General features: G+C 43.9%; 2 protein-coding genes across 5 annotated transcripts in view; both read left to right on the top strand.

The window, feature by feature from the left end:
* Positions 1-80: 80 nt before the first annotated feature.
* Positions 81-6,503, top strand: ythdf2 (YTH N6-methyladenosine RNA binding protein F2). 2 transcript variants are annotated; one of them, XM_085932347.1, is made up of 5 exons: positions 81-589; positions 1,620-1,699; positions 1,948-3,642; positions 5,176-5,238; positions 5,438-6,503. In XM_085932347.1, the coding sequence occupies exons 1-5, from the start codon at positions 541-543 to the stop codon at positions 5,459-5,461; spliced, it is 1,911 nt and encodes a 636-aa protein (XP_085788473.1). In that variant the 5' UTR covers positions 81-540; the 3' UTR covers positions 5,462-6,503. The 2 variants fall into 2 exon arrangements, with proteins under 2 accessions (XP_085788473.1, XP_085788474.1); XM_085932348.1 differs by lacking the exon at positions 81-589 and adding an exon at positions 624-734.
* Positions 6,504-7,459: 956 nt separating this feature from the next.
* The window catches only part of msrab (methionine sulfoxide reductase Ab), a 31,292-nt gene continuing 26,080 nt past the window's right edge, over positions 7,460-12,671 (top strand). Inside the window, exons 1-3 of one of the 3 annotated variants that reach the window (XM_085931927.1) lie at positions 7,460-7,806; positions 10,445-10,691; positions 11,223-11,403. In XM_085931927.1, the coding sequence (XP_085788053.1) occupies positions 11,358-11,403 (46 nt within the window). In that variant the 5' untranslated portion in view covers positions 7,460-7,806; positions 10,445-10,691; positions 11,223-11,357. The remainder of the gene's footprint in view (positions 7,807-10,444; positions 10,692-11,222; positions 11,404-12,671) is intronic. The other 2 variants (XM_085931929.1, XM_085931928.1) reach the window with 2 other exon arrangements.

Below are 12,671 nucleotides of genomic sequence, written 5' to 3'. Positions count from 1 at the left end.
CGAATCTTCCACTGGAGGCCATCTTGGCGCGAAGGCCCCTTACTGTACTAGTTCTTCCGCGACTCAAGGGGGCGCTCGCCTGTTGTCACTAAACGTCATCTCGGGGCTGACGAGGCCGCCCAGCCATGTTGAGAAGTCTGACAAGCAAAGTGCAGCCCGCCATTGTGTAGACACCAAGCAGGCTCTGTAGGGAAATAGGGGCGCTCGGCTCAACGCTTCACCCGTAGCTACGCGAAATTCTCCAGCTTGCCGCTCGAAATATATTTGGGCAGTCTGCCGGGGGGGGATTTTTTTTTTAAATAAGACATGTCAGCCAGCAGCCTCCTCGAACAGGTAAAGAGAGGTATTTTCTGAAGCGAATTGTCAGCATCGCGCGGCGGCTACGGCTAGCGAGTGATAGCTTAGCTTCGAGAGGCAAAAAGCGGCTGTGGCTAAGTAGTGCAGCAGTAGGCCTTGACCACCTGCTAAACGGAACTGTGCTCAACCTAGTATCTCTTCATCTATTTTTCCCCTTCCTTTTTTCTCATAAATCAAACCTTCATGAATCACCTGGACCCAATCCAGAGACCGAAAGGCCAAGGAAATAAAGGTAAGAGTCTCCCTCCCTTCCGATCACTTATTTAGGACTTGAAAGCTCGGGGTAAACGTGTGTTGGTCGCTTTGAAGCGCCGTCGCCCCTCATTCTCGCCCAACACGCCTGCCATGTACGTCGGGAGTGCTAAACTAGGCCTACGGTGAGTCGACTGTAACGCGGGTTCCCACGTTTCGCTCCGAAAGTTGGCTACATGATGCCCATCTGGAGCCCCCTTTTTCCTCGCTAACTCGCTTTGTATTGCGATGACACGTGTGCGAGGGAACCGTCTCTCACACGTTCCCGAACCGTAGCTCACATTGGAGACATTGAGGTTGTTTTAAAATTTCCCGGCGACTTAAATCGTGGGTCGCCGGCTTGGTGAAGTTTATGTGGGAAGCAGCCTTGGCGCTCGTTCGGGACACTTGTTTGCTTAGCCTGCTAGCCGCTAGCTGGTTGCTAGGTTAACCCCGAATGACACGTCTTCTAGACATGGACTTCAAGTTGGACATTAGACATATAGAGGGAATGAATATCATTATATTTATGTTGATAATAGAATGCAATCAAAATACTTAATCAGTGTAATTCATACGCATACACTCGTATTTGTATAATGGAAACAACTATCAAAGTATAAACAAGGGAAACCTTGGGAGGAATTAAAAAATATTTCAACTTAATTAATTCCACTTAAACAGTGGCAAGTGGAAACAACGTGGACGTGTGAGACCACCCTAAGCACCTGATCGGGCTAGTACAAATTCCATAAATGAATATGATGCAAATCGACATGTTTTTGCGTTACTTGTATTTAATATTCCCAGTTTTATCTACACAATTTAATTCTTCATAATCAATTTGAAGTGTTTTACACATCTTACAGTTTGTGGTAAGGAGTCAACATACATTCAACAAAATAAATGGAAACAATAATTTAGGACGGTTGAAAACACTTATTTATAACAGCATTTGCTCATCCACATTTGGGAGATTCCTGTGCTAATATAAACTTGGTAACATGAACTTTTTTGTTTGTTTGTTTCAGTGCAAAACGGAGCTGTGACCCAAAAGGATTCCTTGAATGATGATGAGTTTGAGCCTTATCTAAACACTCAGGCCAGACAGGTAAGCGTTATCGCACCTTTTTTCTACTGATAATCATTCACTTCATTCACAACACGCATGTGGGAAGCTCAGGCTGCATAACAGCGGTTCCCATTTCAAATGTAAACTGTGAAAATATTTTAAGCTGCTGAATTTCCACAAGTGATGTACCACTTGTCAGATCCTTTAAGCAAGATATTCAAACACAAATGGTGCAGCAGCTCTGCGATGACTAAATGTAACTAAAAACACCTTGTCTGTCCCCTCAGAGCAATGCCTATACGGCCATGTCGGACTCCTACATGCCCAGCTATTACAGCCCCTCCATAGGATTTTCCTACTCCCTCAACGAGGCAGCATGGTCTACTGGCGGGGACCCTCCTATGCCTTACCTGGCCTCCTATGGACAGCTAAGCAACGGGGAGCCCCACTACCTCCCAGACGCCATGTTCGGGCAGCCGGGCCCTTTAGGAAGCAACCCCTTCATGGGCCAGCACGGCTTCAACTTCTTCCCCAGCGGCATCGATTTCTCAGCATGGGGGAACAGCAGCTCTCAGGGACAGTCGGGCACGCCGCAGAGCTCCGGCTACAGCAGCAGCTATGCCTACGCTCCCAGTTCCCTGGGAGGGGCCATGATTGACGGACAGTCCCCCTTTGCGCCCGCTGCCAATGAACCCCTCAACAAGGCTCCCGGTATGAACAGCCTGGACCAAGGCATGGCTGGCTTAAAGATCGGCGGCGCATCTCCCGGGGGCGGCGGGGACCTGGCTCCCAAGGTGATTGGCTCCGGCTTACCGGGAGGGGGTCCTCTGGGTCCCGTGTCTAATGTTGGACCACCCAGCATGCCCCCCGTCTCGATCGCCCCCGCCAAGCCCGCCTCCTGGGCGGACATTGCTAGCAAACCAGCCAAGCCACAGCCCAAGCTGAAAACCAAGGGTGGCATGGCTGGGACCAATTTGCCGCCACCGCCCATTAAACACAACATGGACATCGGCACGTGGGACAACAAGGGCCCCGTGCCCAAAGCGGTCACGCCTCAGCAGGTGCCCCCGATTTCCAGCAACGGGCAGCAACCCAACCAGTCGTCCCCCCAACCCGGAAGCACGGCGGCGGGCAACCCGCAGATGCCCCTCAGCAACGGACAGCTGGTACCCCCGATTTCCCAGATGGGGCAGCATCAGCTCCCGCCGAGCGGGCAACCCGTTATGGCTCCAATGCCCCAGCCGCCTCTCTCCCAGGGCCCCCCGCCACCAAGTCAACAACAGCAAGCCGCCCAGCCCACCCGCTGGGTGCCCCCGCGGAACCGGGCCAACGGATTCGGGGACGGCAGCGGGACCGGTGCGGGCCAGTCGCCTCCCACCTCCTCCGGCGTGGGTATGGTGCCCGGGGTGTCCTCTGAGCCCCACCCAGTCTTAGAGAAGTTGCGTATGGTCAACAACTACAACCCCAAGGACTTTGACTGGAACCCCAAGCAGGGCCGCGTGTTCATCATCAAGAGCTACTCGGAGGATGACATCCACCGCTCCATCAAGTACAACATCTGGTGCAGTACGGAGCACGGCAACAAGAGGCTGGACGCCGCCTACCGCTCGCTGGGCGCCAAAGGGCCGCTCTACCTTCTGTTCAGCGTCAACGGCAGCGGGCACTTCTGCGGCGTGGCCGAGATGCGCTCGGCAGTGGACTACAACACGTCCGCCGGCGTGTGGTCGCAGGACAAGTGGAAGGGGCGCTTTGATGTGCGCTGGATCTTTGTCAAAGACGTTCCCAACAGCCAGCTAAGACACATCCGGCTGGAGAACAACGAGAACAAGCCGGTGACCAACTCTCGGGACACGCAGGAGGTGCCGCTTGACAAGGCGCGGCAGGTGCTCAAGATCATCGCCGGCTACAAACACACCACCTCCATCTTTGACGACTTTTCGCACTACGAGAAGCGTCAGGAAGAAGAGGAGTGTGTGAAAAAGGTAACGTTGACCCCTGGAAGGCAGTGAAACTTGAACTTATGTTGACGCTTGGATGTTAGAGTGCAGGCGTAACATGTTACCTAGCAACAGCGAAACAAAACTTAGTATTCCTTCGTCCGTTCTTTATGATTGAGTCCAATCAGTGTGTGAATTAAACAAAGTTGAAATTGTCTGTTAAATGAACTGCAGTCAACACACCCTTGTGCACTTTGGGAATTTGCCAAGTTACCAAGCCTGCAAAGAAGAAATTGGCCACTGTACAAATTCAAAAATATGTTGAAGACTTGTATCGACTAAGATATGAGCTTTCGGTGTCAAAGAAAATACAAAAAAATATTTGTGTAAATATACAGACACACAGAAGAGAAAATAACACATTCTCTATTAATGAATGACCAGCTGGTTTTGGTTTATAGTTAATATTAAACTGCATAACCGCAGCATTTCCTACTCTAGCAACATAAGTGCGATTTTTGGACCATGAGACAAAGAAGTGTGGAAACCTTAGTCGTGGTTCTTCTGGTTCTTTTGCGAAAGCCTACTTTGTTAAACGATAGATAGATCAGTAGGAATGGCCAGTGTGGAGTCATTTTTCTTTCTTAAACTGACTTTGAAAATAAAGTGTGACTCTTAGCAACAGGCAACGTGTGTCAATGGCAGCATTTTGATTTTCTAGCCCCATGAATTAGGGATTGAACATGATTTCACAACGACGTTTTTAATGGTGGCAAATTTGCAACCGTAGTCATCATGCCATCAACTTCAACATAAAAGCATGTCAAAACAGTGATGTCCATGTATAATCGTCTGTCGGGTGGATGTTTTCTTGAGCAACCTGTGGGTTTTTTTATCCAAGTCTGGTAGAAACAGGTTTTTTTTTTTTTTTTTTTTTAATTGTCAAAGCCTCTCCAATTTGTGGATTGAGTGCAGAGTATTTCCATAGCACTCATGGGTAGATTACATGGCCTTGAGTAGAAATGACTGTGTTCTTTATTTAAGGCTCAAAATGAAAAAGAAAGACTTGTGAGAACTGTTTGCTTATGTTTTGAAGCATTTGGCGTCAGTGGAACATGAAGCGAGGCGCCATGGTTGTGCTCGCGTTGTATTATTTGTGTCATGGAATGTTTCTATAACAAGTGGATTCAGGACAACGTGTCGGTATCAAAATTGCTCAGTGGCGCCATATATCCATTAAGAGTCCTCTTTTGTGCTTGAAGGCCAGGAACCACAATATGAGGATGACTTTCAGTTTTCAAATGCTGGGAAATCGGTAAAGAGATTATTAGAGCGTATATATTATATATATAGTGAATTGGTTTTAATAGATGAATGTATTTATTGATGGCATGCTTGACGATTTCCCCAATTTCATTCTTCCAAAAGTTAAGACTTGATATGACTTTATGAGTTTCACTTTTTTTTTTTTTTTTTTTTAATATCGATATATACATTTTAATTTTTAAATGTGAACAAATGATCCAAGTGTTAGTTTTTTTTTTTTTTTTTTTTTCACCTGGTGTGTTTTTGTGGCAGGTGGAGGTCCAAGGCAGCGAGCCATATCCCAGCAACCCAAGCAGGAGTCATTACAGGCTGCAGGTAAATTCATTCGGACCCCGTGTCTTCATAAAAAAAAAGTCAAATCAACTAAAAGCTTACGTCACACACACTGCAGAAATTAAAATTGCATCATCGAAGAGAGCGAGCCATTTTGGATACTTCCTCAATATACACTAATGTCGTTTTCCTGAATTTTTGTTAACATTTGAAGTTGAGATGTTTTGTTTGTCCTTTCCAGGATCGCCAGGGACGGATCAAGTAACAGTTGGTGCTTTTGTCAAAAGACTGCAAAGCAACCCCCCACCACACCCCCCTCCCACCGCCAAGTCCCCCCACCTACCTGCCCCCCCCCCCCTCCTTTCCCCAGCCAGCCATTGCATCATCACATCCACACGTCTCTTTATTAAGAAACCCTAAAACTGAAGAAGGCTGAAGAATTAACCGAGGATGAGAATAAAAACACAATGAAGACTTTCTTGATTTCTTTTGACTTTAAAGACTTTGGAACTCGTAGTTTAAAAAAAACAAAACAAAAAAAGAGACAAACTATTATTCCTAGGACTACAACTTAATGCATAGCATCCTTAGGTGAACTCTTGTTTTGCCATTCCACTGCATATGCTTCTTCCCCCAACTTTTTTTTTTTTAATGAAATGATCAACTTGACTTTTTTTTTTTTTTCCTCTTTTTTTTTTTTTTAACGGTCCAAGGGCGAGTCTGTAATGTTCACATCCACGTTTGCTTGAAATGTTCTCCCAAGTTCACGAGTGAAACTTCTCCTGTGTCTTTTCTGCATCTTCATGTTTTCTGAGGACACACGGAAAAACGTTTTCTTTCTCAGCAGGTCTTCATCACAGACAACCCTGTTCTTAAAAATGTTGCCATCTTGTTTTTGTTTTTGTCCCCTTTGAGCTCTGTCATACCCTCTCGTTCTTTCTCCTGGAGGTGACGTACAGAATAGCTGTCGTTTGTTTTTGCATGCGTCGGGATGAATTGCTTTGAGGATGTCGTAAAGGGAGATGACAAAATGCGGGTCGACTATAAAAGCAGCAGAAAAGGTTAAGTTGAGTATCATTTAAAAGAGGTCCCGCTAACTAACAGTCTTTGTTGGACTTAATTTGCCCGCCTTTTCTTTCACCCCCTGGACAGCTTGATTCATTGTTGCGACGGGCTGCGTTCTTTTCGGGGTTCTTTATATTTTTGTTCGTTTCTCCCTTTTCTAACGACAGCGATGCGAGTGGCCTTGCCCCCACTCTTCCTATTAATCAGTTCCAAAGTAATAAATGTGGTATATTAAGCAGAAATGGTGTGTATTCCCCTTGTTTCACTCAATTCAATTAATGAATGTTTTTGATCTATGAAACCCGTTCGTCCATCCCAAACATGATTTGGACCACCTTTCCCCACTAACTAACTTGGCCTATTTATGCCACAACATTCCCTGCTGTCCATTTCTGACAGTTTCCCCTAAACAACTTCTAATCAAGTTAGCGTCTATCGTTTTGTTTATTTCTTCAGAATGGCATTTTTGGGAAGTTTCAACACAAACACAAGATCCTCTTTCAGAACTACTGGCTTTTATTTGTGGCAGAATAAAGATGCTCCACAAAATGATGTCTGATTGTTTGGGGGGTATTTTATTTGGCATATAATTTACTTATGACGGGACAGTTATGGAGTAAGCCATACCTGATAATTTATCTCACTGATGTAGCTCTTTGCAATCCGCCATTTTCTTCTGCCAATTAGCTTGTAGTTTACGAAGTGACCGCAAGAGGGCGATGTGGTATCAGAGTATTGCAGATCTCAACCAGACGTAAGCCTCTTGAGCAATCAACCTCAAGCCAATGTGATTATAATAATTGTATTGTTTTTGGCCCTGAGGTCAAGCTATCCCATTCATCGGTCTAAGGATAAAGTAGATTTATGACTATAAGTTATATATTTTACACTGCATAACTATATACAGTGTATATTTTATGCTGCATTTTATCTCCAAAGTGGAATTCTAAATAAGGCTAATGCAATTTAAAAGCATTTTAAGATTTTTTATTTTTTTTATGCAAAAACGTCCAGAGCCCCACTGTCTAATTTATATACTGTATTCTTGGTCAAATAAATGAGCCCATTCATTTTAACATGAATTTACACATTTGAAAAGATCACCTAAATGAATGTAAATATCCCATATTCAAATATCCTGCTGTTTCAAAATAATCAAAAGAGGTACAAGTTTAAGCTTAAGTTATTATATAGCTATTTTTGTAACATAACGACATATTAGAATAATAATGATTAGTAATATTAGCACGAATTAGTTTTTTTTAAATGTATTTTTTTGCTGCTTTACTAAAAAATTGACTCTTCTCGGCCACCACACTTCCGGCATATAGACCGCGCCTAAGTCAGCCGAATGACAAGTACGCCGTGATTTGACGTCTGTTTGAAATGTACGTTTATAAAACACTGCTTACTGACATTAATTGTCACATAAAAGCTTGATATTAATCGTTCCTATGATTCCTATTTATTTTGTTAATCTATCTCTTATCGTGCTTGATAGTTTGGAGTTTCGCTTGTATGGTCATGGCGTTTCCTACCCCTCTGGTAAGTTTAGGAACTCAATTGTTTAGGGGAGGAGGCGTCCACCACGCCGGGGTTAGTTGAGGACGCTGACAATAGTATGTCGACGGGGGCTGGGGTGGAGGTGGGAGGCAGTTGGGGCCCGGGGCTGACGGCACGTGTCGCGTGTGCGTGGAAAGAAAGCACGCTCCCTCGATGGGGTCTCCCGTGACTCTTATCTAGGGTCTCCAGGGACTCCATTTTGGCTCCTCATTGGCGCTGAGCGGATGGAAAATTCAAATGAATAGAATTAGTTAGGCGGCCGTAAGAATACAAAGCAAACTCAGAGCTTTTTTTAAATTTATTTTTTATTATTTATTTTTTATTATTTATGTAAAACTGAATGTATTCTCATTTATTCTATTCCAATCAAAAGTTTGTTAACAATTCAATATTATGGTTGTATGGGTCCTCTCCTCTAGCTCACTCTGCTGGTTTTCAATGGGATTGAGGTCTGGGGGACTGAGATGGGCTCTTAAAGCATTTCTACTATTTTCAGTATGAGATAAAGCTCACTTTTTTTTTGTGCTTTTGTGTTATTGTCCTTGTATCTTGTCCTTCATATTTTGGTCACCCCATTTCTGAAGAGCAGGTCTTCATCTTTTGCTTGGCATTGTTTCAGCTAATGTGCGTGTAACAAGAATGTGCTCTTGTCTTTTTAAATGTTTGCATGTGTTACTACCCCTAGTTAGTGTCACAGCTTATTGGGGATGTTTGTTTATGCTGAGCCATTTTAACTGCACACACAAAAAGACAAGAACAATACTGGGATGAGCTCCCATCACCCTGTTATTAGTTGTTTTGTGCAGGGGGGCGTGTGTGTCTGTGTGTGTGCGCAGTTCAACACTTGCCGCCGCAAGGTCATGCTTGTGCTTCATTGTGCCTTCATTATCATAAGGCATCCATCTCTTTCTTCCATTAGTGACGCTCCGCCATGTCGCCTGCGCCGACCTCTATTTACATGACAAAATTAGATTGATTTGACGCTGCCAAGTGTGTGTCTGTGTGTGGAAGCAGGGGTCTTCCAATGAATGGACAAAAAAAGAAATGATTTTGATAATTGATGCAATATTAAGAAAATATGCTTTGATTTATTTATTCTGGAACAAATTGAAAAGCGCTTACACTGTTGAGTAGTGGTGGGGCATTACATTTTATATTTTGAGTGCTTCCTTGTTGCACAACAAACAAAATATGTTGTATTTACAAATCACTATCCCCCATTGAAATGAATTGAAATTCCACTGTGCACCTTTCAAGGGGGTGTGGCCTAGCGAGTGATTTTTCCATGGCCAAGAATTTTTTTTATTTGTCTGTTTGACCGTACTGTTTAATAAAACAGGAGAAAATTGCATCGGGAATTTTTTTTCCCCCACTCCACTCGTACAGTGGCGTATCAAAAATATATATTGTCTGGCACAACAATTCCCACCCCGCGTCGAGTAAAGACCCCAAAAGGTCATGTTATTTCCCCATATAGACAATATTTTGCTTTATGTTATACATCAAAATGCAAAACAGCGGTGCTCTTTAACAATAGCAATAATAATATGTCACGATGATGTATGGTAGTGGTGATGGTTGGGGGTGGGAGGGGGCTATATATTAATACCTGCTGTCTAACAATCCCCCACACCCCCGCTTCATTTTGACAGAGGGGAAAGGTGGGGGGTGTCCCAATTCTATAGAGCCGACATGCATAATGCGCAGACAGCAAGCAAGATGGCGGCCTGGAAGAAAAAAAAAAAAAAGCTGTTGATGACCTCGCCACACTTGCCCTTCCGCACGCGCTCATTGTGTGCGTCTTAAAAGGGCCGTCAGGAAATCGCAACATAAAGGCCAACATGCTGCAGTGAATGTTCTGCTTTTAATGCTTCAGTGCTGGAAGATTGACAGCGATATCAGTGCATCACTACAACGATCACAAGAATCATTCAGATTCGTTGAATTTGTGAAATTGTCGTAGGTTGAATCAAAACGATTTTTTTGGGCATTTTTAGAAGAGTCACTCTGAAGTTCGTTTTTAGGATATAAGTCATCAAATGTTTCTGAGGGCTCAATATGGTCCGTGGGCCGACCGTAGGTTTAAATAGCGTTATAATGAGCGCCATGATTGTTCGAACTTATCAAACATTATTGAATTATCAACATTTTCGGGTTTTAAAAAAAGCAGACAAATGGATATTTGGTACATAGAATGGTTTCTTTATTGGAATTTTTGTTACAACAAACCAGGAAAAAGTAATATGACAAAAATACATACGTGAAAAAAAAAGTAAGATATAAAGCATTTGTATGTAAATTGATCTCTAAATTGTTCAATTTTTATGGCTAAAAATGTGGATACGCATCCGCATTTTTTAAAATATTTTTTTTTAAATTATTGAGTTATTTGTGTTCATTTTCCTCATTATTTGTAACATAATAAGTTTTACATATTTTCTTTGTGTTTTCAGATTTTCTTTTCTATTAAAAATTAAATCCCACAAAATTTGCAGGTGGATGTTTTCCATCGTGAAAATTACCATTTTCACATTTGTTATACAAATAGGCTTTTTTTTCCCCTCTTTCTCATTTTTTTTTACGGTGTTTGCCACTTTCTAACCTTGCGTTGTCATCACAGGTCAAGTGGAAACTGGCAGACCTTCAAAGTGTCCCGCTGTCACCACATGGCACCCCCCCTTACCACCTCGACATACGACCCCTCTGCCCACTTGGTCCGCACCGCTAATCCGGTTCCGACGGAGCCACAACCATGTCTTTTGCGGTACCGGACCGTATTCCCGCGTCAAAGCAGCTTAACCTTCACTGCGCCTTTTGTGCGCCACGTCCTGTGGGCGGCCCGTGGCTACGTGACTTGTCGCCGTCAGGTGAGCGAAGACTGTGGCTTCTCTCTTGGCATTCACCGCGTGCCTTAATTGTATTGAAATTAAATCAAGGTCCACTGTGAACACAAAGAGCTCAAACCGAACACCGGAACCGGCTTGACGTGGATGCAGAACATGAGCGATTGCGGCGAGGGTGGAGGGAAGCGGAGGGGGCAACAATAGACCCATGCATCCATGCGAGATATAGCGAACTACCTTTCGGCCGGGGCTGCCTGCTCCCATTCCTGCACACGAATTCCCCCCACCACGCCACCGCCGCTTAACGGCTTTAAGCGTCGCATCGTTACAGTCGGTAAAGCCGCGTTGTTACTCCCCCCTCTCTCTCATCCACCCCCTCCCTCTCTTAACATCCTCCCACTCTCCCATCACCTCTCTGCCGCTGGAAATAAACAAACGCCAACAATGGCGCTTTAACCACAAATGTCAGTCCAAGGAAGTTTACAACTTTTTTTTTTTCAACAATTAATCGCTTTACCTAGAAAAATAACATATGCACTTGTTGTCATATCCCAGATGTGAACAGGAGAGGAGGCTGCAGTATTTCCTCTCGTTTTGGCGCATCCGTGGTCCTGATTCCGCATCCCGAGGTCGGTCCTCTTGCCGGCTTGCGGGATAAAAGAGGGATGCTGGGATGGCGGACGACAAGGGATGGGAGGCATGCAGTCAGGAGAAAAAAATAAAACCAACAAAACAGGTAGGGATGATTTTACATATCTATACCATTGTGGAGGAAAAAAATCCATTCAGGGGGAAAAAAAGCCCAAAAGGATACATATATAAGCCAAGAAGGTATATATGTATGAACATCCAAGGGAAGAGGAGATAAAGGGATGGAGGAGGAGGAGGAGGAGGAGGAGGAGGTGGTGGAGGAAGAGGCGACTGGCTTGCGCACAGACACACTGCGCTGAGGCGAAGGCACGAGCGGCAATTTATGCTTTCTGGTCGACACCACCCCCCACCTCACCAACACACACACGCTCACGCATAGACAGGAGCGTCCCGCCCCTATCTGCCCCTGTCCCGTACTGGATGCGTGGCCTATCTGATCAGTGCAGAGGGATTAACCAACCAGGCCAGCTGGCAGGGATTACACAGGAAAAACTGGGCTGGGGGTGGGGTGGGCTGGATGTGACTATGCTATGGTTTTGGCTAAAAGATGAGGGGGGGTGCGGTGTCTTGTCCCTTTACATATATGTAGCGAAGTAGCGCCATTCGTCGCGTGCAATCGTTCGGAGGAAGTTGGTGTATGATACGTCATACGTGGAAATGAATGAGGACATTTTTGGCTTCACTGCGGAAAGAGCAAAGCCAGTCCACAGTGCGAGAAAGTATTCGGTTCAAATGTATCGGCACAAAAAGAGACGAGGTCCGGTAGGAAGAAGAGAACGTTAGAGTCACTGTATGAGGACGTGAGGTGCATTCTAAAGACTCGAAGAATACTTATGTGAGGTTCATGAGAACAAATACATGAGGTTCAATGTATTGAGCTTACTTGTGGATTGGGTTCGGTTCAAAGTAAACCCGCAACTAAATGATTTTAATAATTGATGAATCTTAGATTCTTTTGTTGAGTCGGCAATGAATTGGATTTTCATTTTCATCCTTTTATGGAAAAAAAAGAGTACATTATTATATTTATATATATAAGAATTCTTGATTCATTTGATAATCGGTTAGATAATATAGAAATACCAAGATAAATTCATTTAAAATGAACCCTGGAAAGGTCACATATAATATTGAGTAATAAATACCAAAATGATAATAAAAGTGAAGTACATTTTTGCTCCAATTATAGTAAGTTTTAGTTTGTTTTATAAATTTACAATGTAATTTTGTTTAGTTTTCATTTTTTTATTTCCATTTTTTTTCTTCAATTTTAGTTTTACGTATCCCCAAGTGTCCTACATGTAAATGTAACACAACACGTTTGATATATGTATGTAGATGCAGCAGGAGGCA

This window comes from Syngnathus leptorhynchus, chromosome 15 (genome assembly GCF_054491065.1).
Source record: "Syngnathus leptorhynchus isolate UIUO chromosome 15, UIUO_Slep, whole genome shotgun sequence".
Taxonomy (NCBI): domain Eukaryota; kingdom Metazoa; phylum Chordata; class Actinopteri; order Syngnathiformes; family Syngnathidae; genus Syngnathus; species Syngnathus leptorhynchus.
The sequence above is the reverse complement of the archived record's forward strand: the minus strand, read 5'-3'. Positions and strand labels throughout refer to the sequence as shown.

Excerpts from the sequence above, each read along its gene's own strand:
- ythdf2 (XM_085932347.1), top strand. The coding sequence starts at position 541 with ATGAATCACCTGGACCCAATCCAGAGACCGAAAGGCCAAGGAAATAAA. Across the intron at positions 590-1,619 it reads GAAAGGCCAAGGAAATAAAG|TGCAAAACGGAGCTGTGACC; the intron begins GTAAGAGTCTCC and ends TGTTTGTTTCAG. Across the intron at positions 1,700-1,947 it reads TAAACACTCAGGCCAGACAG|AGCAATGCCTATACGGCCAT; the intron begins GTAAGCGTTATC and ends CTGTCCCCTCAG.